Below are 27,654 nucleotides of genomic sequence, written 5' to 3'. Positions count from 1 at the left end.
TACTGTATCTTTCATTCCCATAAGTTCTGTGATTTGTTTTTTCACACTTTCCATTTCTTCTTTTTGCTCATCCCTTGCCTTCTTCATGTCCTCCCTCAATGTATTGATTTGGTTTTTGAAGAGGTTTTCCATTTCTGTTCGTATATTCAGAATTAGTTGTCTCAGCTCCTGTATCTCATTTGAACTATTGGTTTGTTCCTCTGACTGGGCCATATCTTCAATTTTCCTGGTGTGATTTGTTATTTTTTGCTGGCGTCTGGACATTTAATCAGATTTCCCTGAGTGTGAGACCCAGCAGGTTGAAAGACTTTCCTGTGAAGTCTCTGGGCTCTGTTTTTCTTATCCTGCCCAGTATGTGGCGCTTGTCTGTCTGCTGGTCCCACCAGCAAAAGATGTTGTGGCTCCTTTAACTTTGGAAGGCTCTCCCTGCTGTGTGCGTGGTGGAGACAGAGGAAAGGTTGTAGGCTGGTTTTAATGGCTTCAAATTGCAAAGTCCTGGGATCTGAATTCCTTGAGAGAGGAATTCAGATCCTGAATGCCTGAGATCCTGATGCCTGAGTTGTGTTTCACCTCTCCCCTGAGGAAGGGTCAGGTGGTAGAGAGCCCTGAAAGCAGCCTGTTTCTGCGTTTGGGGCAGTTGCAACTTGTGTAATCCCGGCGCTGAGCCCAGAGGCAACCAAGCCTCCGTAGAAACAGCCGCAGAAGGCTCTGTTTTGCCCCCTTTCCTCTTTTCCAGTTAGCCCAATAGGCGACTTCCGCCTTGATCAGTTTCACCTGAGCTGGGGGCCTACTTCTAGTAGTCAGAATTTGTCCATTAACACCACTATTGGTGTTTGGTTGGACTCAGTCCCCGCTACTGTGGGAGACTCTTTCCTTTCCCTCCGGGTAGCCGCCTGTGGGGGAGGGGCGCCGGTCGCCGGCCGCAGCGGCTTGGAGAATTCGCTGATCGAGACCCGCCGCCAGACCTGGAAGCCACCTGTGGGGGCGGGGCGCCGGTAACCGGCCGCCGCGGCTTGGGGAATTCGCGATCCAAGATTCCTAGCCGGTCCGGGAAGGAGTGAGGTAGGGCCACCGCCAGCCACCAGCCGCTGCGGCCCGGGGAAGCGCGCGCCGCTCGGGGAGCTCACCGCAGCAGAGACTCGCAGCAGGTCCAGCCGGTCCAGACTGGGGTACACTGTGTGTCCAGTCTCTGTCGTGGCTCCGGGAGCTGTTCTGCACTATTTCTGGTTATTCAGTAGTTGTTCTGGAGGAGGAACTAAGACGCGCGCACCTTACTAAGCTGCCATCTTGGCCCCCTCCCCTCTGTCCTTTAACATTTGTTGCTCTTTTGTATACATGTTATTTTTCACAAAAAAAAAAAGAAGGAAAAAAATTTGATTGTGATGATAAAAAAATATTTAAGCCTTCCAGCCTCCTATATTCTGGAGCAGCTAGAAGGAAAAATGTGAGAGGATTGTATGGTAGCCCATGACAAACTCTCTGGGATCTGTCCTGTAACTAGCTGTTGAAGAGTGCTTTGCAAACTATTGCTTTTTTATTTCTTTGCTTTGTATGTATGTTATACTATACAATAAAAAAAAAGTTTTAAAAAAAATCTAAAAAGCTAAAAAAGGAAAGACAGAAAGTAGGAGAGGGAACAGGGTAAATGACCAATACACACTCATTTTCTGACTTTGGTGGTAGTTATAAAGTTTACCTTACAATTATTCATAAGCTGTACATCATTTGTTCTTTGCCGTTTTCTAGATGTTGCTATATTTGACAACAACAAAGGTTAAAAATCAGTTTTATAATTTTTACTTTCGGGAAACAAACTGTGAGATATAATGAAAACTAACAGACTTCTCTTTCTCTCTCTTCCTGATGTGGCATCACTGATTACTGATTAGAAGACAGTCCACAAGTAAAATGTGTTATTCTCTTATCATCTAACTCAGATCAAATGTCACTGAACTCTATTAAAGAGCCATGTGAAAATACAAAAACCCTACTGCTTGCCATTTGATTTCAGGATGGCGGTTTCCATCAGCAAATTAAATGTAATTCTTAATAAACTGCAGTCATTCACAGTATGTCACATCTGGTGAATACTAGACAACTTCTAAAAATACCTTGCGACAGATAAAGAGCAAATGCCCAATAATTTAACAGAAACCAATACCTTACTTGGTCAATGAAAAGCTAACTGTCCAACGAGAACCATCAGAGATTGATTTTATGACACAATACATAGTAGGTTAGGTTAGCTAATGCTCAAGTTTCCTTAAGATCTACTTTGGCATGTTAACACATACAAATTAAATGGTCATGGCACAGTTCCACTTTTCTTCAACTAACCATTCCTTTCTCACATTCACCCACCTAACATTTTCTTTCTGGCTTTCTTCTGGAATTTCTCTTCTTCTCAACAGTCTGCAAGCAGGAATGAGGAATGGTGGTTAAGAAATGCTGGATGAGTTGAAATGAGTGTGGGCAAAATTAATGTGTTACTTTGAAAGCATGTAATAATAGTCATCTGCCTGGGAAATAACAGTCTCAGTGATTCATAAAAAAGGAGCCCTGAACATTCAAGATGTTTTTAGGTTTACAGCTTATTTATTTATTTATTTTTATTTATGATACATAACCACATATAAACACAAACATTCTTATACGATCATTTCATTCTTGTTATATAATCAATAACTCACACTATCATCACATAGTTGTATATTCATCATCATAATCATTTCTTAGAACAGCTGCATCAATTCAGAAAAAGCAATAAAAAGAAAACAAAAAAATTCATACATACATACACTCCTTATTCCTCCCCTTCACCGATCACCAGCATTTCAATACACTAAATTTATTTTAACATTTGTTCCCCCTATTATTTATTTATTTTTAATCCATATGCTTTACTGCTCTGTTGATAAGGTGGACAAAAGGAGCATCAGACACAAGGCTCTCACAACCAGACAAAGTCACACCATGACAGCCATATTATCATACAATTATCTTCAAGAAACATGGCCACCGGAGCACAGCTCCACATTTCCAAGCAGTTCCCTCCAGCCTCTCCATTACATATAGGTGATATCTATTTAATGCGTAAGAATAACCTCCAGGATAACCTCTCTACTCTGTTCGGAATTTCTCAGCCACTGACACTTTATTTTGTCTCATTTTGCTCTTCCCCCTTTCGGTCAAGAAGATTTTCTCAATCACTTGATGCTGAGTCACAGCTCATTCTAGGATTTCTGTCCCATGTTGCCAGGAAGGTCCACACCCCTGGGAGTCATGTCCCACGTAGAGAGGGGGAGGGCAGTGAGTTTGCCTGCCGTGTCGGCCAAGAGAGAGAGGCCATATCTGAGCAACAGAAGAGGTTCTCTTGGGGGTGACTCTTAGTCCTAACTTTAAGTAGGCTTAGCCTATTCTTTGCAGGATTAAGTTTCATATGAACCAACCCCAAGATAGGAGGCTCGGCCTATTGTACAGCTTCTTTTTTACTATGACAAACTAAAACACATTATTTAGAGCATATATAGAAAAAGTAAGAGACTACTCACTCATGTTTAAGGCAGCCATCCCTCCTTGTGGAGCTGCTGGGTAGACATTCGGTACATTCGCAGTCATAAAATCTGCAATCTGCTGTAATGCCAATAGGCCTGTGGGATTCTTCCCTTTCTTAAATTGCTCCTGAATCATTGATTCCAATTCTTCACAGAAAGCCTATTAAAGACAAATTCAAACAGAGATACCATCTATTTTTTGTTGCTTGGGTGGTGTGGTAGTTAGATTCAGTTGTCACCTTGGCCAGGTGAAGGCACCTGGTTTTGTTGCTGCGGATATGAGCCAATGGCATGTGAACCTCATCTGCTGCTAATTACATCTGCAGTCAGCTAGAAGGTGTGCCTGCTGCAATGAATGATGTTTGACTTAATTGGCTGGCGCTTAAATGAGAAAGCCCAACAATGCACAGCAAAAGCAGCTAGGCATACCTCATCTCAGCACTCGCAGCTCAGCCCAGCCCAGCCCAGGGCTTTGGAGATGCAGAAAGGAATCACCCCGGGGAAAGTTGTTGGAACCCAGAGGCCTGGAGAGAAGGCCAGCAGAGATTCCCCTGAGCCTTCCCACATAAGAAAAAACCTCAGATGAAAGTTAGCTGCCTTTCCTCTGAAGAACTAACAAAATAAATCCCCTTTTATTAAAAGCCAATCCGTCTCTGGTGTGTTGCATTCCGGCAGCTAGCAAACCAGAACAGGTGGGGAGGTGTAACTATCACATAAATCAATTTTTTATTTGTTTTAATCCAGTCCTGGACATGGATATTCTCATATATTGCTTGCTACTGGAGAATAAACTAGTACATTCTTTTCTGAAAAGGAATTTAACAATATAAAAGCTTTAAAATGTGAACAGGAATTCTATTCCTAGGGAAATAATTCAAATAAATAATCAGAGAAGTGCTGAAAGATTATCATAAGAATGTTCATTTCAGCATTACTGTGACATGGGAAAAGCAGGTAATAGTCAAACTTCAAACAACAGAGGACTGATTAAATACACTGAAGCAACCTTATAATGAGATTTTAAGCATGCATTAAACATAAAATGCAGAAAAAAATTCAGAGAAATAAAAATGCTTTGGATATATATATTTTTAGTGAAAAAGGTTAGAAATCAATACAATCAGTTCTTAAGAACTATTAACATAAAGACTATTTACATAAAGTAAATATTTAATATAAAGACTAAAAATAAAATACATCAAAATGTTTCTTATAATTAACTTACTGATAGAATTATTAGTAATTTTCATGTTCAATGTGCTTTTCAGTATTTGTTGAATGAACATTTTTTCTGAAACTTTTTAAAAAATCAAAAAGGGAACCTTGCTCAAAGCAGCTTTATTCACTATCGCCAAAAGATGGAAACAGCCCAAGTATCCATCAGTAAATGAATGGATAAACAGAATGTGGTATGTACACGCAATGGAGTGTTATTCAGCCATAAGAAAAAATGAAGTTCTGAGACATGCTGCAATATGAACCTTGAAAACACTATGCTCAGTGAAATAAGCAAGAAAAACATTAAGGACAAATATTATATGATATCACTTATAAGAGATGACTAGAAATAGCAAATGCAGAGAAAGAAAGTACATCAGTGGTATGCTGGTTTGAAAAGGTTTATGTACCCTAGAAAAGCCATGTTTTAATCCTAATCAACCTTGTGGGAGTAACAGTTTCTTCTAATCCCCTAATCACTACTGTATGTTGGAAATGCTAATTAGCTTATCTCCATGGAGATGTGACTCAATCAGTGTGGGTATTAAACTTGATTAGGTGGAGACATGTCTCTACTCATTCCAGGGGGGTCTTGACTGGATTTACTGGAATCCTTTAAATGAAGAAGTGTTTTGGAAAGAGAAAATAATGAGAGAAAGCGACGAGGTTCTGAGAGAACAGACAACACCACAGAACCACGATAGCAGAGAGTCCACCAGTCAACTACTTTTGGAGATGAGGAAGGAAAACGCCTCCCAGGGACCTGGAGAAGAAGCTAGCAGATGCCACTGTGTTTGCCATGTGCCCTTACAGGTGAGAGAGAAACCCTGAACTTCATTGGCCTTCTTGAATCAAGGTATCTTTCCCTGGATGCCTTAGATTGGACATTTCTATAGATTTGCTTAAATGGAATATTTCCACAGCCTAAAAACTGTTAACTTAAAACTTACAAAATGTCCCTTTTTAAAAGCTATTCTATTCCCGGTATATTGCATTCTGGTAGCTAGCAAACCAGAACAAGCAGTAATTGGGGAGAGTATGGGAGGAGGGTGGGGGCTGTTTAGAAAAACAAAGATTTTTCCCACTTTGAACATATTTTTTTGAAACCTAATACTGCACAATAAAAATTAAAGAAAAAAAAAGGAACCCTTAAAGATTCATCCATCCCTTATCAAATGTTAAATGAAGTAAAAAGGTCAAGTCGAGCTGATGGTGATTGAAATATAAAGTCACAATTTTTTCCTAATTTTGTAGTTCCCCAAACCGTATTAAAATATTTTTTCAGTATCCTATAAAGAGATATCTTCCTGTTAAATAATTATAAATGACATTTAATATGAAAATGTAACCCCAGAGGATGATTATCCAAATCTGATTATAAGCACTCTGGGTGATTCTATATTAAACTTATTTCTAGTTTTTCATTGTTTGAGCTGAAAAGACGTAACAGGAAAATACCAAGAGACAGTCAGTCTAAGGATTCAAAGCAAAAGAGCTCTTTGAGGAGCCCCTACCTATCATTCTGTGGTAAACGATCTCGTAGATCATATTCTGTGAAGGTCAATGAAAGAGGGAGAAGCTGAACAGTTTGGTTTGACTGCAAGCAAGAAATAAATCTTGAAAACATGTTTTCTGGGCCAAACTGGCCATGGATTCAGAAAACTCTATAGAGAGATAGAGAGATAGAGAGCTTTCCCCAACCACCATGGACATTCCTGAGCACTTTCCCTGCCTAAAAGGGACTTTCAGTTTAAAAACTCAAACTGTGTCAATGGTTTTCAAACCCAATGGGAAGCACAATTCAACATTTACTACTAAATTCTCCACATCGTTCTAGGCACTGAGAATATATGGAAGAAAAGATGGACCTTGTCATCAAAAAACTTAAAGCTCAGCAAGGAAAACACAAAAAGAAAAGCCACAGTACACAAAGCCCTCTACACCAACAACCCTCCGAATGACCTGTGGGTACAGCTGACCGACAAGCAAGGAGCTGAACTTCGTAGTTCAGAACAAGGACTGCTTTGGTGATAAATTCCAATGGCTCAACATCCACACTCACACCTCTCAGAGCTCCCTGATCTCCTCCCTTTAAACGACCCTGCTGTCCTCCTCACCTCAGCCTGTCCACTTCCATGGTTATACCCTAGACCTTCTCATTGCTAGGAACTGTGCCCCTCTTTCATCTCAAAGCCAAGCATCCACTCTCCCAACAAGCACCTCCTAGCTTCCCAGTTCACTCTTTCTTCAACCCCATGTGACCCTAATACCCTTTCACTGCCCTATTGTCTTTCCTTTGATAGACCTTCAATTCGCTGCCATTTTCACCTGGGAAAACACCTGGTTAAATGCAACTCTTTTCTTCCTCTACTCACGCTGCTGAAAGTGGATGGAGAATAAAAACCAACCCACACATACTAATGCTAAGTGTTAATAATACGGTGGTATATGGGAACTCTGTATTTTATGCATGATTTTTCTGTAAACCTACACCTCTAATCAAAAACAAACAAAAAACCCAGATAACCCACTGCATTGCCACACTTTAAATTCATGACCAGTGACCTCAAGTGCACCCTTACTATTAATCCAGCAGCCAGTTTTCCTTGCCTGTTCACTCTCCTACTCTTCATTTCTTTTCTCTACTCTAGCCTCATACACTACTCACTATGCCCAGTCTCAGCAGATGTTTTACTGAGAACAGAGAATCAGACAGTAAACTCATGGATCTACCCAACATCAGCCCTCTTGTTAATGCGATTGAACGATCAATGCAATTGAACTATTGATGCTGTTATCTAAAGCCAACACCTCCACTTGTGCATTGGATCCTACCCCATCTTGCCTACTCAAAGACATGGTGCCAACAATTCTTCCCTATCCCAGATCATCTATTTCCCCCTCACTATTGGATGCTTCCCAACAGTGTATAAATGCATGATTATTTCACCCACTTTAAAGGAAACAAAATCTTTGCAAACCAAAATCCCCCTCCAGCTACTGCCTCATTTCTGTGTTCTCCTTTTAAAGCAAAAAGCCTCAAAAGAATAATTGTCTATCTTTGCTGTTTCATTCTTCTCTATTCATCATATCCTGACTTCGATGAATCTGGTTTTTACTCCAGCTAACATGTTCATCAAGGTTGCCAAAGACCCATGCATTGTTAAATCCAATGACTAACATTCCATCTTCACATCCTTGGCATATCAGGAGCAGCTGAGCTCTCTTTCCTTTGGAAAAACATCCTTTATGTGGCATCTCTTGATTGTCTTTCTACACCACTGGCTGTTCCTTCTCAGGTTCTTCTCCAGTCATTCTTCCTCATATCCCAAACTTTAAATGTGTGAGTCTTCCTGAAGACAGTCTCTAAGGACACTCACTCCCTTGGTGATCTCATCTAGGTGCGTGGCTATAAATGCATATATATATAGGGCTCAAACTGAGACTCTATAAAGGTTTCATGCACTAAGTCTGCTTTCCTGGAACCTATAATTCCCAGAGGGTTTCTAGGTCAGATATATGCTGAAACCCAAAGGGACCAGCCTCTCCAAGATTGTAGACTAATTACATCTCCCTGTTTTTTAGTGTCAACACCCTTCCGCAACATGGAAAGTCAGAACAGGCATTGCCTAAAGATCTATAAATGAGGAAGAGGATCAGAGGAGAACAGGGACGTGTAACAGAAAAAAAAGGATTTAACAGACAAACATGACTGTTGAATCACTATATTAATATTCCTTTTAGCCCCCAGTGTTTTGAAGCAGATAGAAGGAAAAATCTGAGGTGGTGGAATGGTAGCCCATGACAAACTGAAAACTGTATGTAACTACTTGTTGACATGTGCTTTGAAAATTACTGTTTTTTCTTTCTTTGCTTAGCATACGTGCTATATTTTACAATAAAAAGTGTGGAAAAACTATGTCATTCTATCTCTCTTCCAATTTAGCCACAAAGTGTATGGCAATACATCCTGTTAGTTGGGCTTTGAAAACTTTTGTCTGTTTTGGTAATGCCACATTCCTAGTGTTTAAGATGGTGCTTGTCAGATAGAAGGTTCTCAATCACATGAAGAATGATGGATGAAACTTACTTCACCCTTCTGGCCCTCACAGTCTTTTTCTGTAAACTGAGTAACCATCACCTATGTGTAGGGATATTTTGAGAAGTATATTAAAAAACGTAAATATGGTATCTAGCAAATGTTTATACAGAGCAAGTCTCCCATTAACCCTCATTATTAGTTACAAGCTACATAAATAGCATACAGAAGCAGTAGTTACTTCCAGGGAGCCTTGTTTAGGAACAGCTTCACAGGAGATAGACAAGAAGAGCTCTGAGGAATGAACAAAAAAGTACCATTTACAGAGGAGGGGCCACTGGAGGGTGCAGAGAGGTGGAGAAAAGGTGTTCTCAGAAGAACAGGTGCAAGACAGAAGTTGCAAACCACAATGCAAGTAGTGATCTGAGGTAATTTAGTCCTGTTAGTAGTGAAGTGCAAGGGAGGGAATTATAGAGGTAAACAAAAGATATTTCTCATGTTGCCCATTCTGTGGCCAACTTCATGCTGTTAAATATTGCAGCAAGTACCCAAGCATCACCTGCTTCATGAAGCTGCTGTAGAACCTGCTCTGGTCCCTGCTGCTTCACCAAAGGAGATGCCCTAGTATGAATCTCTCTCATAGCACAAGCAGCATATTTTTAAAATAAACTTTCCTTTTTGGAATAATTTTATATTCACAGAAAAGTGGCAAACATAGCACAGAGGGTTTCCAGATCTCCCATTGTTAACACCTACATTTCCAAGGTGCATTTGTCAAAACTAAGAAACTAGGCCGGTGACGCTCCCACCGCCATCTAGCCCTCCTCTTCCCCCTTCTCCGCCGGCGCTCCCGCTGCCATCTAGCCCTCCTCTTCCTCTTTCTCCGCCAGCGCTCCTGCTGCCATCTAGCCCTCCTCTTCCTCTTTCTCCGCCAGCGCTTCCGCCGCCATCTAGCCCTCCTCTTACTCTTTCTCCGCCGGCGGTGCTCCCGCCGCCATCTAACCTTCCTCTTCCCCCTTCTCCGCCGGCGCTCCCGCCGCCATCTAACCCTCCTCTTCCTCTTTCTCCGCCAGTGGTGCTCCCGCCGCCATCTAGCCTTCCTCTTCCCCCTTCTCGGCCGGCGCTCCCGCCGCCATCTAGCCCTTCTCTTCCTCTTTCTCCGCCGGTGGCGCTCCCGCCGTCATCTTGCCCTTCTCTTTCCCCTTCTGCTCCGGTGGCGCTCTCGCCACCATCTTATCCTTCCCTTTCTCCTCCTACTCCAGCGGCTCTCCAACCACCACCGTGCCCTCTTCTGCCTTCACCAGTTCCTCCGCCACCATCCTCAACAGCCTTGCCATCCTCACCTTTCCTCCTCGAGAACAGCTACTAGGGGAGTAGAAACGATACAGAACAGCCCCCAAAGCCACGACAGAGATAAAAAAGACAGCGTACCCCATCCTGGAATGGCTGACTAGCTGGGAGAACCCACTCCGGTGAGATTGCCGAGGGACGTGGGCTTCCCCGGGCGGGGTGGCAAGCGGCTGGAGTCCCTCCTCGCCTCCTTCCCAGGCCAGCTGGCAGAATTGGGCAGGTGGTACCCTCAAGCCGCGGCGGCTGGCGCCCCCACCACGCGCGGCCCCCCGGACCAACTGAGAGAATTGGATTGGAAATCCCCAGGACGCGGAGAACGGTGACCGGGGGGGTCCCTTCCAAACACGTGACGCCCCGGTCCGGTTGGGAACGGTGCACTCTCCCGGGCCGCGGCGGCTGGCGCCCTCCCGCCACGCTTGGTGCCCGGGGCCGCCTAGGAAATTCGGACGGACGCTCTCCCGGGATGGGGCGGCCAGCGACCCTCCCTCCGTTTGGACCCCAGGTCGGCTGGCACTCTTCCAAGCCGCTTCAGCTGGCGAACCTCCCCCATGGTGAGAATTTTCCAAAGTTAAAGGACCCACACCACCTTTCACTGGTGGGACCGGGAGACAAACGTGTGCCACGAGCACCACCTACTGGACAAGATAAGAAAAACAGAACTCAGAGATTTCACAGAAAAATCTTTCAACCTGTTGGGTCCAACACCCAGGGAAATCTGACTAAATGCCCAGACGCCAGCAGAAGATAACGGATCACGCTCAGAAAATTGAAAATACGGCCCAGTCAAAGGAACAAACCAATAGTTCAAATGAGATACAGGAGCTGAGACAACTAATGCTGAACATACGAACAGAAATGGAAAACCTCTTCAAAAACGAAATCGATAAATCGAGGGAGGACATGAAGAAGACATGGGCTGAACATAAAGAACAAATAGAAAAACTGGAAAAACAAATCACAGAGCTTATGGAAGTGAAGGATAAAGTAGAAAAGATGGAAAAAACAATGGATACCTACAATGATAGATTTAAAGAAGATAGAATTAGTGATTTGGAGGATGCAACATCTGAATTCCAAAAAGAAACAGAAACTATCGGGAAAAGAGTGGAAAAATTTGAACAGGGATCAGGGAACTCAAAGACAATATGAACCGCAGAAATATACGTGTGTGGGTGTCCCAGAAGGAGAAGAGAAGGGAAAAGGAGGAGAAAAACTAATCAAAGAAATTATCACTGAAAATTTCCCAACTCTTATGAAAGACCTAAAATTACAGATCCAAGAAGTGCAGCGCACCCCAAAGAGATTAGACCCAAATAGGCATTCTCCAAGACACTTACTAGTTAGAATGTCAGAGGTAAAAGAGAAAGAGAGGATCTTGAAAGCAGCAAGAGAAAAACAATCCATCACATACAAGGGAAACCCAATAAGACTATGTGTAGATTTCTCAGCAGAAACCATGGAAGCTAGAAGACAGTGGGATGATATATTTAAATTACTAAAAGAGAAAAACTGCCAACCAAGACTCCTATATCCAGCAAAATTGTCCTTCAAAACTGAGGGAGAAATTAAAACATTCTCAGATAAAAAGTCACTGAGAGAATTTGTGATCAAGAGACCAGCTCTGCAAGAAATGCTAAAGGGAGCACTAGAGTCAGATATGAAAAGACAGAAGAGAGAGGTATGGAGAAGAGTGTAGAAAGAAGGAAAGTCAGATATGATATATATAATACAAAAGGCAAAATGGTAGAGGAAAATATTAACCAAACAGTAATAACACTAAATGATAATGGACTGAATTCCCCAATCAAAAGACACAGACTGGCAGAATGGATTAAAAAACAGGATCCTTCTATATGCTGTCTACAGGAAACACATCTTAGACCCAAAGATAAACATAGGTTGAAAGTGAAAGGTTGGAAAAAGATATTTCATGCAAATAACAACCAGAAAAGAGCAGAACTGGCTATACTAATATCCAACAAGTTAGACTTCAAATGTAAAACAGTTAAAAGAGACAAAGAAGGACACTATCTACTAATAAAAGGAACAATTAAACAAGAAGACATAACAATCATAAATATTTACGCACCGAACCAGAATGCCCCAAAATACGTGAGAAATACACTGCAAACACTGAAAAGGGAAATAGACACATCTACCATAATAGTTGGAGACTTCAATTCACCACTCTCATCAATGGACAGAACATCTAGACAGAGGATCAATAAAGAAACAGAGAATCTGAATATTACTATAAAGGAGCTAGACTTAACAGACATTTATAGGACATTACATGCCACAACAGCAGGATACACCTTTTTCTCAAGTGCTCATGGATCATTCTCAAAGACAGACCATATGCTGGGTCACAGAGCAAGTCTTAACAAATTTAAAAAGATTGAAATCATACACAACACTTTCTCAGATCATAAAGGAATGAAGTTGGAAATCAATAATAGGCGGAGTGCCAGAAAATTCACAAATACGTGGAGGCTCAACAACACACTCTGAAACAACAAGTGGGTTAAAGAAGAAATTGCAAGAGAAATTAGCAAATACCTCGAGGCGAATGAAAATGAAAACACAACATATCAAAACTTATGGGACGCAGCAAAGGCAGTGCTAAGAGGGAAATTTATTGCCCTAAATGCCTATATCAGAAAAGAAGAAAAGGCAAAATGCAGGAATTAACTGTCCACTTGGAAGAACTGGAGAAAGAACAGCAAACTAATCCCAAAGCAAGCAAAAGGAAAGAAATAACAAAGATTAGAGCAGAAATAAATGAAACTGAAAACATGAAAACAATAGAGAAAATCAATAAGACCAGAAGTTGGTTCTATGAGAAAATCAATAAGATTGATGGGCCCTTAGCAAGACTGACAAAAAGAAGAAGAGAGAGGATGCAAATAAACAAAATCAGAAATGGAAGAGGAGACATAACTACTGACCTCACAGAAATAAAGGAGGTAATAACAGGATACTATGAACAACTTTACGCTAATAAATACAACAATTTAGAGGAAATGGACGGGTTCCTGGAAAGACATGAACAACCAACTTTGACTCAAGAAGAAACAGATGACCTCAACAAACCAATCACAAGTAATGAAATTGAATTAGTCATTCAAAAGATTCCTAAAAAGAAAAGTCCAGGACCAGACGGCTTCACATGTGAATTCTATCAAACATTCCAGAAAGAATTAGTACCAACTCTCCTCAAACTCTTCAAAAAAATCGAAGTGGAGGGAAAACTACCTAATTCATTCTATGAAGCCAACATCACCCTCATATCAAAACCAGGCAAAGATATTACAAAAAAGAAAACTACAGACCAATCTCTCTAATGAATATAGATGCAAAAATCCTCAATAAAATGCTAGCAAATCGTATCCAAAAACACATTAAAAGAATTATACATCATGACCAAGTAGGATTCATCCCAGGTATGTAAGGATGGTTCAACATAAGAAAATCAATTAATGTAATATACCATATCAACAAATCAAAGCAGAAAAATCACATGATCATCTCAATTGATGCAGAGAAGGCATTTGAAAAGATTCAACATCCTTTTCTGTTGAAAACACTTCAAAAGATAGGAATACAAGGGAATTTCCTTAAAATGATAGAGGGAATATATGAAAAACCCACAGCTAATATCATCCTCGATGGGGAAAAATTGAAAACTTTCCCCCTAAGATCAGGAACAAGACAAGGATGTCCACTATCACCACTATTATTCAACATTGTTTTGGAGGTTCTAGCCAGAGCAATTAGACAAGAAAAAGAAATACAAGGCATCAAAATTGGAAAGGAAGAAGTAAAACTATCACTGTTTGCAGACGATATGATACTATACATCGAGAACCCGGGAAAATCCACAACAAAACTACTAGAGCTAATAAATGAGTACAGCAATGTAGCAGGTTACAAGATCAACATTCAAAAATCTGTAGCATTTCTATACACTAGTAATGAACAAGCTGAGGGGGAAATCAAGAAACGAATCCCATTTACAATTGCAACTAAAAGAATAAAATACCTAGGAATAAATTTAACTAACGAGACAAAAAATCTATATAAAGAAAACTACAAAAAACTGTTAAAAGAAATCACAGAAGACCTAAATAGATGGAAGGGCATACCGTGTTCATGGATTGGAAGACTAAATATAGTTAAGATGTCAATCCTACCTAAATTGATCTACAGATTCAATGCAATACCAATCAAAATCCCAACAACTTATTTTTCAGAAATAGAAAAACCAATAACCAAATTTATCTGGAAGGGCAGGGTGCCCTGAATTGCTAAAAACATCTTGAGGAAAAAAAACGAAGCTGGAGGTCTCACGCTGCCAGACTTTAAGACATATTATGAAGCCACAGTGGTTAAAACAGCATGGTATTGGCATAAAGATAGATATATCGACCAATGGAATCGAATAGGGTGCTCAGATATAGACCCTCTCATGTATGGACATTTGATCTTTGATAAAGCAGTCAAGCCAACTCACCTGGGACAGAACAGTCTCTTCAATAAATGGTACCTAGAGAACTGGATATCCATATGCAAAAGAATGAAAGAAGACCCGTATCTCACACCCTATACAAAAGTTAACTCAAAATGGATCAAAGATCTAAACATTAGGTCTAAGACCATAAAACAGTTAGAGGAAAATGTAGGGAGATATCTTATGAAACTTACAATTGGAGGCGGTTTTATGGACCTTAAACCTAAAGCAAGAGCACTGAAGAAGGAAATAAATAAATGGGAGCTCCTCAAAATTAAACACTTTTGTGCATCAAAGAACTTCATCAAGAAAGTAGAAAGACAGCCTACACAATGGGAGACAATAGTTGGAAATGACATATCAGATAAAGGTCTAGTATCCAGAATTTATAAAGAGACTGTTCAACTCAGCAACAAAAAGACAGCCAACCCAATTACAAAATGGGAAAAAGACTTGAACAGACACCTACCAGAAGAGGAAATACAAATGGCCAAAACGCACATGAAGAGATGCTCAATGTCCCTGGCCATTAGAGAAATGCAAATCAAAACCACAATGAGATATCATCTCACACCCACCAGAATGGCCATTATCAACAAAACAGAAAATGACAAGTGCTGGAGAGGATGCGGAGACAGAGGCACACTTATCCACTGTTGGTGGGAATGTCAAATGGTGCAACCACTGTGGAAGGCAGTTTGGCAGTTTCTCAAAAAGCTGAATCTAGAATTGCCATACGACCCAGCAATACCATTGCTGGGTATCTACTCAAAGGATTTAAGGGCAAAGACACAAACGGACATTTGCACACCAATGTTTATAGCAGCGTTATTTACAATTGCAAAGAGATGGAAACAGCCAAAATGTCCATCAACAGACGAGTGGCTAAACAAACTGTGGTATATACATACGATGGAATATTATGCAGCTCTAAGACAGGATAAACTTATGAAGCATGTAATAACATGGATGGACCTAGAGAACATTATGCTGAGTGAGTCTAGCCAAAAACTAAAGGACAAATACTGTATGGTCCCACTGATGTGAACCGACATTCGGAATAAACTTGGAATATGTCATTGGTAACAGAGTCCAGCAGGAGTTAGAAACAGGGTAAGATAAGGGGTAATTGGAGCTGAAGGGATACAGACTGTGCAGCAGGACTAGATACAAAAACTCAAAAATGGACAGCACAATAATATCTAATTGTAAAGTAATCATGTTAAAACACTGAATGAAGCTGCATCTGAGCTATAGATTTCTTTTTTGTACTATTATTATTACTTTTATTTTTTCTCTATATTAGCATTCTATATGTTTTTCTGTTGTGTTGCTAGTTCTTCTAAACCGATGCAAATGTACTAAGAAACGATGATCATGCATCTATGTGATGATGTTAAGAATTACTGATTGCATATGTAGAATGGTATGATTTCTAAATCTTGGGTTAATTTCTTTTTTTCCGTTAATTAATTTAAAAAAAAAAAAAACTAAGAAACTAGCATTGTCATATTACTGTTAGCAAAAGTCCAGATTTCATTTGGCTATCACCACTGTTTCTGCTCATGTCCTTTATCTGTTCGAGAGCCTCATCCAGAACCCCACAGTGCATTTAGGCCATAACACTGTGATGCATTCTGTGTCCTCTAAGTAACTTGAGAGTAGGGTTTTTCTCCTGTCTTTCGTTGCATGCCAGTGCTCTAGCACAGCACCTGGCATAAAGCAGGGACCTTAAGTTTAAAGTTTTCACTCTATCCCTAGTCACTTTTACTTGGTTCTTGTTTCTTTTACCTAGGAAAATTGATCAAGTCAAAAACCTAGCTGTTATCCTGATCCTTTCCTTTCTCTCACTCCTTTCACCAAATCCATCAGCTTCAAAGTACAATCAAAGGGAGTCTACCCATCTCCACATCTATCACCACCTAGGACCAAGCTACCGTTAACTACTGTTTAGAAGACTGCTTCTCTCGTCTGTGCAATCCTCTGTATCAAACCCAAAAGGGATTTCTGAATTACAGAATCATGTCACTCTCCTGTTTACAGCCCTGCAATGATCCTCTACTGCACTCTGAATGAGATACAAACTCCTTGCATAGCCTACTACATCACCTTTCATGATCTGCCCCTCCTCCCTTTGCAACCTCACTGCATCTTTCTTCCCACTGCCTTCCTCCATGCTCAAGCCACACTGGCCTTCTTTTGGTTCTTCAAGCACATCAAGCTCATCCCTGTCCCAGGAACGTTATGTGAGCTGCGACTTTGACCTGGAATGTTTCTCCCCAATTCCCATCATTCAGTATTCAGATTAAATCTACCCTGCTAAGAGAGGCTTTTTCCAACCACAATTACATCATCCTACTCTAATTTTCTGCACTGCACTTCTGTTTGCTTGTTTACTGTTTCTCTCCTTTAACTAGAATATAGCTGATATGGGAAGTTACACAGGTGTTACACAAACATTAACGTTCATCAAGGTGTATAATTAAGGTATGTGCACTTCATTTTATATAAGTTATACCTCAACAATATGTAAAGAATAAAAACAACCAAATAAAATCTATTAAAATTAGAGGCTTTATACATCTGGTTTACTGTTAAATCCCCAGTTCTTGGAACAGTCCCTGGTGCATAAGAGACAATAATTTAAAAAAAAAAAAGGACTATGCAAAATGACAGTCAAAAGTACAAGGGGGAAAAAATGTGCATGTGTACAAGGGTGACAGCATCGATATGAGACAATGACCGCCAGCATGACTTCACCTGAAGATGCAATCAAGAAGATTCTCCCTCAGCATGAGATTATGCTAACCATAACTATAGGTCAATTCAATCAGTAAGAAGGTACAGTTAGGACCTACAACATGCCTAGCACAGTGCTGGGTATTCTGGAGTCACTGGTGAATTTTTAAATGGCCCCAAAATATAAAGACCCTCTGGAGAAGTAATGAGAGCAAAAAGGACAAATAAACACCTGCTACCCTTAATGACACTGAAGTTCTTTCATTTATTATGCTTGATAACTTGAACTAACCTGAATCCTTCAACAAACCAAGTACCAACTCTATCACTGATTTCTTGTGCTAAGATAAACTGACTATGCCACTCATACAACAGAACACGTGACCTGAAGTAGAGGCAAAGGGAAGGCAACACTTGACGAGAGAAAAGGCTTCTTCTCTTACAGGACTTTGTAGAATCATGGACACCCTTTTTTTCTGCTCCATCATATTGAAGTCCTGGCGAAGGTCTGGTGCCATGTTCCTCTCTCGTAGGTACTCTGGATTATTCTCATCCACCCTATCGAAGTATCTCTCCTTGTGAGGAGCTGTGGTCGGGGGTGGTGAGGTCACCACTGCAGCCCGTGTATCACCATTCATGGCACAATCTTTCTAGGTTCCTAAAATCAAAATAAAAGAAATTATCATCTTAAAACAATATCCAACAGCATTTCATCAAAGCACCACATCAGCCTGATAAATGCTGTCTTCATAAGAGGGTCACTCTAATTTACTCAACAGCCAGGGTCTTGGCCTGTGAAGCTTCTTTGTGTCTCGGAAGCATGTGGCTGATCAGCATCTCCCACCCTTGCACTAACCATGGGCACTTCTGTCCTTACCACTGTTCAGCAAATAAAAGGAGAACAATCGACAAGCTATTACGTCTACTCTAAAATGAACAGGACAGTAAACTTTTGACCACATATTTAAAGTCATGAGACTGTCTCATACAGACAGGGCCTGCTAAAAGCAAATAGTTCATTTCTGGAGAAATCTGATTTGATATGTTTCACAAACAGGTATCAATAGTGGGTTTGCAAAGGAGTCTCCAACAGATAACAGAGAGAAGCTACTCACACAACTGTATTCATGCAAATGGGAAATGCTCCTCATCGGTACACCTGGTCTAAAGAACACTGGCAGGTACTGCGAATGCCAACGCACCTCAGTTTAAGAATAACTTAAAAGATGCCAAGATGGCTCAAATTTACAAGTCTGTTGATATGGCTACTTATTTTACATTAACTTTAATCCCAATCTTTTATTTGAAATATATTCAAACCCTAAATTAAGTTCATCTTTACTAAATCTCTAAATACCATCTTCACTGAGCATACAAACTGCTCAATTTCTATTCAGTTTTTATAAAACCTTGAACAATAGCTTTAAGAATATATGTGCAGGGACTGCAGGGGTAGTTCAGTGGTAGAATTCTTGTCTGCCATGTGGGAGACCTGGGTCCAATTTCCAGTCCAAACACTGTCAAAAAAAAGAAAAAAAACAAACAAGCAAAACAAACAAAAATTCAACAAATGGTGCTGCAATTACAGGATACTCACGTGGAAAAAAGAATGAAATGTGATCCCACCATACAACAAACAAAAAAAGAATGTATGTGTAGTTCTAAGCACCCATTATGTGACTCATGTGCTAGGCAGCAGATATATAAAAATTACTTAGATATGGCCCACAATTTCAGGATAGCTGGACTCGAAATTTAGGAGGGCAGCTGGACTCACTCTGAAAGGCAGAGGTGCTGATTTGGGAGCCATCAGCATAGACATGGTAGCAAGAGAGGAGAGAAACTTGTCCAGCAGAAGACTATAAATTGAGAAGGAGAACTAGCACCCAGAACAGTTTTTAGCACATAGTGGGTGGGTAAATAAAAAGGAAAAGATAGAGACAAGACAAGAAAGAAGCTTAGAAGTCACAGGCTGAGAGTTTTCATGGAGAGTGACTGCCTGATAAATCAAACAACGTAGAAGTTAAAAATGGTTACGTAAAAATTAATCCCAAAAGGATCATAGGTCTAAATTTAAGAGTAAAAACTACAAAAATCTCAGAAAAAAAAAAAAAGAGTAAATCCTCATGACCTTGGCTTATACAAAGTGTTTGTACAAGCATAACTGGAGATATTGTGGGTTTACTTCTAAACCACTGCAATAAAGTATCACAATAAAGAGAATCACACATTTTTTTTTATTTCCCAGTACACAGAAAAACTGTTTACACTGTAAGTGTGCAATAGCTATGTCTAAAAAATACATTATTGCTAAAAATGCTAACCATCATCTAAGCAATCTTTTTGTTGGTGGAGGGCTTTGCCTCAAAGTTGACAGCTGCTGACTGCTCAGGGTGGTGACTGCTGAAGGCTGGGGTAGTTGTTCACAATTTTTCAAAATAAGACAACAATGAAGTCTACTGCATGGATTGACTCTTCCTTTCACAATAGAGTAGAACTTCTTTCAAAATTAGAGTCAATTCCCTCAAATCCTGCCACTGCCTTATCAACTAAGTTGATATATTATTCTAAATCCTTTGTTGTCATCTCCACATTGTATCATCTCCACAATGTTCACAGCATTTTCACCAGGAGTAGATTCCATCTCAAGAAACCACTTTCTTTGCTCATCCTTAAGAAGCAACTCCTCATCCTCATCCATTAAAGTTTTATCACAAGAGTGTAGCAAATCAGTCACATCTTCAGGCTCCACTTCTAATTCTAGTTCTCTTGCTATTTCCACCACATCTGTAGTTACTTACTCCACTGAAGTTTTGAAGCCCTCAAAGTCATCCACGAGCATTGGAATCAACTTCTTCCAAATTCCTATTAATTTTGCTACTGTGACCTGCTCCGATGAATCATGAATGTTCTCAACAGTAACGAGAATGGTGAATCCTTTCCAGAAGGTTTTCAATTTACTTTGCCGAGATCCATTTAGAAGAATCACTATGTATGGCAGCTGTCACCTTATGAGATATATTTCTTAACAAATAAAACTTGAAAGTCGAAACAACTCCTTGATCCATGGGCTGCAGAATGGATGTTGTGCTCCCTGGCATGGAAACAATATTCATCTCATAGTATATCTCCATTGGCGCTCTTAGGTGACCAGGTAAACTGCCTATGAGCATAATATTTTGAAAGGAATCTTTTATTCTGAGCAGTAGGTCTCAACAGTGGGCTTAAAATATTCAGTAAACCATTTCGTAAACAGATGTGCTATCATACAGGCTTTACCATTACATTTATGAAGCTTTGAGACCAGGCATTGAATATTCCTCTCTAGTTAGGAAAGTCCTAGAGGGTATCTTCTCCCAATAGAGAAGGCTGTTTTGTCTACACTAAAAATCTGTTGTTTACTGTTGCCACCTTCATCAATTATCTTAGCTAGATCTTCTGAATAACTTACTGCAGCTTCTATATCAGCCCTTGTCACTTCACCTTGCACTTTTACATCATAGTGACGGCTTCTTTCCTTAAACTTCATGAACCAGTCTTCATTACCTTCAAACATTTCTTCTGTAGCTTCCTCACCTCTCTCAGGCTTCACAGAATTGAAGAGTTAGGCCCTTGCTCTGGATTAGTCATTGGCTTAAGGAAATGTTGCAGCTGGTTTGATCTTATATCCAGACGACTAAAACTTTCTCCTTATCAGCAATAAGGCTGTTTTACTTTCTTACCAATTGTATGTTCACTGGAGTAGCACTTTTAATTTCTTCAAGAACTTTTCCTTTGCATTTACAACTTGGCTAACTATTTAGCCCTAGAGCCCTAGATTTTGGCCCCTCCCCACTTTCAACAAGATGTCCTCACCAAGCTTAACCATTTCGAGCTTTTGATTTAAAATGACAGAAGAGTGACCCTTCTGTTCACCTGAAGGGGCCATTGCAGGGTTACTAAATGGCCTACTGCCCATACTGTTGTGTCTCAAGGACCAGAGAGGCTCAGCAAGACAGAGAGAGATGGGGGAACAGCCAGTTGGTAGACAAATCAGAACATATACAACATTCATTGATTAAATTATGGTCTTACACAGCAGCAGCTTGTGGCACCACAAAACAATTAAAAGAGTAACACTAAAGATCACAGATCACCATAAAAGATAAAATAATAATGAAAAAGTCTGAAAAATTGGGAGAATTACCAAAATGTGACACAAAGACATGAAGTGAACATGTGCTAGACTTGCCCAATGTAGGCTTGCCACAAACCTACAATTTGTTAAAATCACAATACCTGCCTATACAGGACATCAAAAGGAAAAGCAACAAATGAAAGTCTGGACAAGATAGACCAGCTGCAATCCCACCCAGAACAAAGACCCCCAAGCCGTGGAGGCCAGGGCCCCTCCCCCACAGGCTGGTTCCTGGTGAGGAAAGGAAAGAGACTTTACTGACAGCAAGGAGCTGAGCTCAACCCAGCTCCAACTGGGGAATCAACAAATTCTGACTACTAAAAATAGACTCCCAGCTCCGTTGAACCTCCAGTAAAAGGTGAGAGGCTGCTGGTTTTTGCCCCGGAACAGATGGGGAAAAGAGAAATGAGACAAAATAAAGTGTCAGTGGCTAAGAGACTTTAAACAGAGTCGAGAGGTTATCCAGGGGGTTATTCTTACACATTGCATAGATATCCTTTTTTAGTTTAAAGCATATTAGCCTAGAGGGAAGTACCCAAAACAATAGAGCTGTGTTACAGTAACCATGTTTCCTGAAGATGACTGTATAATGATACAGCTTTCATAATGTGACTGTGTGACTATGAAAACTTTGTGTCTGATGCTCCTTTTATGTACAGTGTGGACAGATAAGTAAAACATATGGATTAAAAATAAATAAATGGGGCAGGCCACGGTGGCTCAGCAGGCAGACTTCTTGCCTGCCATGCTAGAGACCTGGGTTTGATTCCCGGTAGCCCATACAAAATAAATAACTAAATAGGGGAACAAATATTAAAATTAAATATATATATATATATTGAGTAGATGGAAATACTAGTGGTCAATGAGTGGGGGGGTAGGGGTATGGCATGTATGAGTTTTTTCTTTTTATTTCTTTTTCTGCAGTGACACAAACGTTCTAAAAAATTATCCTGGTGATGAATATACAACTATGTGATGATATTGTGAGCCAATGATTTTACACCATGTATGGAATGTTCGTATGTTAAGAATGCATGTTTGCACATTGTTTTATCAGTAAAAATTTTTTAAAAATAGTATATAGAAACACTAAAAAAAAAAAAAATGTGAAAGCCACCAAGGGATCTTAGTCACAAAGAGAAAGTGCACAAAAGAATCACCCAGTTGAACTTGGCCTAAATTCCTAACAAGTAAAATCATAAGATATAAAAATAATTATTTTTTTCACAAAATAAGAATAAAAATTAAAAAGTAATTATCTTAAGCTGCAAAAAGCTGTGGGGTGGTTTATTATGCTGCACTAGATAACTGAGACGTTACTGATGGTGACAGGAGAAGACAGATGACAGCAGCTGGAACTGTATGCCAAGCATTGCCATTTCCTAGTATTTGAACCTCTCAACTCCACTACTTGTTGACAGACTATTCTTTTCCTCATTTTATAAATGCGGGAACAAATCACTCAGCTGGGATTCAAACTCAGACAGTCTGGCTTCAGAGCTTTTGTTCTTAACTTCTGAGCCATACTGCCAACAACGACAATGATGATGATGATAATGGTGATGGTGATGACTGGTGGCAACAGCAGCAGTGGCAGCAGCCGCAAGAGAATCTACAAAACACAGAGGAGCAATGTCTCTAAGGATAGAAAGGGATGGAATCAAGGCATAGGAACAGGAGGAACAGGAGGTTGCACAGTATGAATATGGGCTAGTGCTGTCAGCTTTTTCACGGGCAGATGAATTACCTAGAATTCCTATTAAGAGAGAAATTCAGATTAGTGGGTGTGCCAGTTTGAAAGGATTTATGTACCCTAGAAAAGCCATGTTTTAATCCTAAACAACCGTGTAGGAGCAATGGTTTCTTCTAATCCCTATCCAGTACTATAGGCTGGAAACTTGATTAGGTTATCTCCATGGAGATGTGGCTTGATCAGATGCACATATGTCTCCACCCATTCTGCCTGGGTCTTGATTAATTTACTGAAATCTTACAAAAGAGGAGACATTTTGGAAAGAGTTCCTTTTGAAAATGAGGAGAGAATGCTGTAGAACCACAAAGCAGAGAGTCTACCACCCACCTACTTTTTGGAGATGAAGAAGGAAAACACCTCCTGGGGAACTTCACTTAAGAGGCCTGGAAAGAAAGCCAGCAGAAATCGCCATGTTCGCCATGTGCCCTTCCAGCTGAGAGAGAAACCCTGAACTTCATCAGCCTTCTTGAACCAAGGTATCTTTCCCTGGATGCCTTAGATTGGACATTTCTATAGACTTGTTTTAATTGGGACATTTTCTCAGCCTTAGAACTGTAAACTAGCAAGTTGTTACATTCCCCTTTTTAAAAGCCATTTTGTTTCTGTATATTGCATTTGGCACCTAGTAAACTAGAACTGCGGGTCTGGGGTGAAGCTGGAGATTCTGCATGCCTCATAAGCTCCCAGGTAATACCAAAGCTGCTGGTCCTTGGACCACAATTTGAATAGCAAAGTTTTAAAGACCAGTTGGTTTATATACAAAATATATTTTTATTGTGGTGCCAAGCACCAAAGAATCCATTGAAGAAAACAAATTTTTTTTCCTCGAAGAAAAAATCAATTTGGATATTGCTCTTTTGAAATCTAAAGATACAGCAGAACTAAAAGTATGCTTAATGTGTCACTATTTCAAGAGTTTAAAGACAAAGTCGAAAAATGACAAATCCATCAATGATTTAGACACAGTCTTTAAAACTGGCTCCTCAATAGATATAGGACAGAGACTGGGTGACAGAAAAAGGGTAGAGATTGGGTAACTGTAGCTGAAGGGATACAGAATGTGCAACGGGACTGATTTGCAAAAATTCAGAATGGATAGCACAATACTACCTGATTGTAGTGCAATAATGTAAGTACACTGAATGAAGCTGAATGTGAGAATGATAGAGGGAGGAGGACTGGGGGCACATATGAAACCAGAAGGAAAGACAGAGATAAAGACTGAGATGCTATAATCTAGGAATGCCTAGAGTGTACAAATGATAGTGACTAAATGTACAAATTAAAAAATGTTTTTGTATGAGGAAGAACAAAGATCAACATTGCAGGGTGTTGAAAACAGATGGTCATTCATATCTTACAACTTCAAGCTGTGTATGAGACTAAAGCAAGAAATGACTGTTTAGTACAAAATTTGCATTTTGACTAGTACGTTTCCTAATTTAACTTATATGGACAGTTTAATTGCACACCGTAAGTACATGGAACCTTGAATAAGGCATGAGATTTTGTTGGTTTGTCCAGGTTAGTGTGATGCCCCAATAAATCCCAGAGTGATTTTAACAGTGAATAAAGAGGTCTTTTCAAAGTCCCCTTGGGAGAAAGAGGGAAAAATTCAACTTCCCCATTTGGAGAATTCCTGATATTCTCACAAGCAGTGGGGACAACCAAATCAATAAGCTGAGCCCTCAATTTTGGGGTTTGCCCCTATGAAACTTATCCCCACAAGGACTGGCTAAGCCTACTTAGAATTAGGCCTAAGAATTACCCCTAGAGAACCTCTTTTGTTGTTCAGATGTGGCCTCTCTCTCTCTCAGCTGACACGGCAAGCAAACTCACTGCTCCCCCCTCCTCTACGTGGGATATGACTCCCAGGGGTATAAACCTCCCTGGCAACGTGGGACAGAAATCCTAGGATGAGCTGGGACTTGGCATCAAGGACATGAGCTCAAACAAAAGGGGAAGAGAGAAATGAGACAAAATAAAGCACCAGTGGCTGAGAGATTTCAAACAGTTGAGAGGTTATCCTGGAGGTTATTCTTACACGTTATATAGATATCCCCTTTTTAGTTTATGGTGTATTAGAGTGGCTAGAGGGAAGTCCATGAAACTGTAGAGCTATGTTCCAGTAGCCTTGTTTCTTGAAATGATTGTATAATGATACAGCTTTCGCAATGTGACTGTGTGATTGTTAAAACCTTGTGTCTGATGCCCCTTTTATCTACAGTATGGACATATGAGTAAAACATATGGATAAGAAATAAACAAATAATGGGGGAACAAAAGTTAAAATAAATTGAGTAAACTGAAATAGTAGTGGTCAACGAGAGGGAGGGGTAAGGGGTGTGGCATGTATTTTTTGTTTTTTCTTTTTTCTTTTGCTGAAGAGATGCAAATATTAAAAAAAAAAATGATCATAGTGATTAATACAAAACTACGTGATGATATTGTGAGCCACTGATTGTAACCATGTCAAGAATGTTTGTATATTTGTTGTTTACAATAAAATTTAAAAAAAAAACAAACTGCCTCCTTTCCAAAGGTACCCTTTTAAGATTTTTTAATTTTTTTTTATTTTAATCCAGTTTGATCCTAAAAAATGACCCAAAGGAAAAAAACAATAAAAGTTGTCTGGCAATACTTCTTCACTGAATATATATGAAGCTGAATATTCTAGGCCAATAATAATACCCTATAGCAGTGTTGTTGTTTTTTAAAAAAGAAAGGATATACAGCATTATGATTTCCTGATCACTACATTAATCTCAATTTTAGGCCATTTTAATCAGTAAATAAAGACATGATGTTCTAGTTTGACAGCTGCCAGAATGCAATATACCAGAAACAGAATGGCTTTTAAAAGAGGAATTTAATAAGTTGTTAGTTTACAGTTCTAAGGCCGAGAAAGTGTCCCAATCAAAACAAGTCTATAGAAATGTCCAATCTAAGGCATCCAGGGAAAGATACCCTGGTTCAAGAAGGCTGACAACGTTCAATGTTTCTCTCTCAGCTGGAAGGACACTTAGCGAACATGGCAGCATCTACTGGCTTTCTCGTGGCTCTACAAAAAAGGGACTCTCTCCAAAATGTTTCCTCTTTTAAAGGACTCCAGCAAGCAACTCCACCTTCAGTGGGTAGAGACACACCTCCATGGAAATCATCTAATCAAAAGTTACCACCCACAGGGTGGGCCACGGTGGCTCAGCAGGCAAGAATGCTTGCCTGCCATGCCAGAGGACCCAGGTTCGATTCCCAGTGCCTGCCTATGTAAAATTAAAAAAAAAAGTTACCACCCACAATTGGGTGGGTCACATCTTCATGGAAACAATCAAAATGCTCCCATTCAGCAATACTGAATGAGGATCAAAGGGCATGGCTTTTCTGGGGTCCACCAAAGATTCATACCGGCACACATGAGGTACATTTTAGAAGTAACTGTAACTTCTGGTTCCCAGAGCAGACTGAAAGCAAAGAATCTTCATAAAACCAATATGTTAAAGAAAAGATAGTGACAGTTTTCCTTTTATTACAAATTGCCATATAAATGGAAAAAAATAAAGATTAAAGACCAGATAGATCTACATTTCATTCCCTTAATAAGGAAGTCAATAAACTTAAATCAAAGTCAAAGTATAAAAGGAAAAATATACATGCAAAAAAACATTTCTGGCAACATAATTTAGAATATTTTAAAAAGTAGGAACAATCTGAACGTCCAGCAATAAATTAATGGCTGTAATATAATCATTAAAATCTGCTCACTATAACATTATGAAACTATGGTGGTTCTTCAGCAAATTATTATATATGAAAGACTACCATAAAGCAAGTGAAAAAATACAAAATTTCCTAGTCTGTTATGGAATGTCCTCAATACTCCATGTATTATTATACACAGACAACATGATATAATGGTAAATAAGTTTGATTGAATTTTGAGTAAGGTGACTACCATAAGTATGGATGAATCTTTCCCTCAATATTCTATAATTCTGCTATAATTTTACATGTGGAGTAAATTTTAGGATTTCACCATGAGCATTTGTTGATATCTTTATTGATGAACCCTCTGGAAACAACATTTTCCAAAAGTAAGTATAACAAACATCCAAGAGAGAGAAAGGTCTGGATGGCCCATGACAAATAAACTCCACCTGCCCACAGGACATTCCTCCAAGTCTCTCCTCTCCAATGAAATCACTCTCACCTACAGAATATTGCTCACCTGGTGGCCTCCTAATTGCCTTTTCTAGTTCTGGTCTCCTAAAAAAAACACAACAACCCATTCTCTACAAGGCAGCCAGAGAGAGA

The 27,654-nt window shown here is 39.8% G+C and overlaps 1 protein-coding gene across 9 annotated transcripts in view; it reads right to left on the bottom strand.

The window, feature by feature from the left end:
• The window catches only part of ADD1 (adducin 1), a 133,301-nt gene that overhangs the window by 43,657 nt on the left and 61,990 nt on the right, over nucleotides 1-27,654 (bottom strand). For all 9 annotated transcript variants that reach the window (XM_077136273.1, XM_077136265.1, XM_077136266.1 and 6 more), the window contains exons 2-3: nucleotides 17,854-18,068; nucleotides 3,552-3,714 (exon numbers count right to left, since the gene is read on the bottom strand). In XM_077136273.1, coding sequence (XP_076992388.1) covers nucleotides 3,552-3,714; nucleotides 17,854-18,048 — 358 coding nt within the window. In that variant the 5' untranslated portion in view covers nucleotides 18,049-18,068. The remainder of the gene's footprint in view (nucleotides 1-3,551; nucleotides 3,715-17,853; nucleotides 18,069-27,654) is intronic.

The sequence above is a fragment of the Tamandua tetradactyla genome, chromosome 19 (assembly GCF_023851605.1).
Source record: "Tamandua tetradactyla isolate mTamTet1 chromosome 19, mTamTet1.pri, whole genome shotgun sequence".
Taxonomy (NCBI): Eukaryota; Metazoa; Chordata; class Mammalia; order Pilosa; family Myrmecophagidae; genus Tamandua; species Tamandua tetradactyla.
Note: the sequence above shows the minus strand (reverse complement) of the source record. Positions and strands in the feature narration are given on the sequence as shown.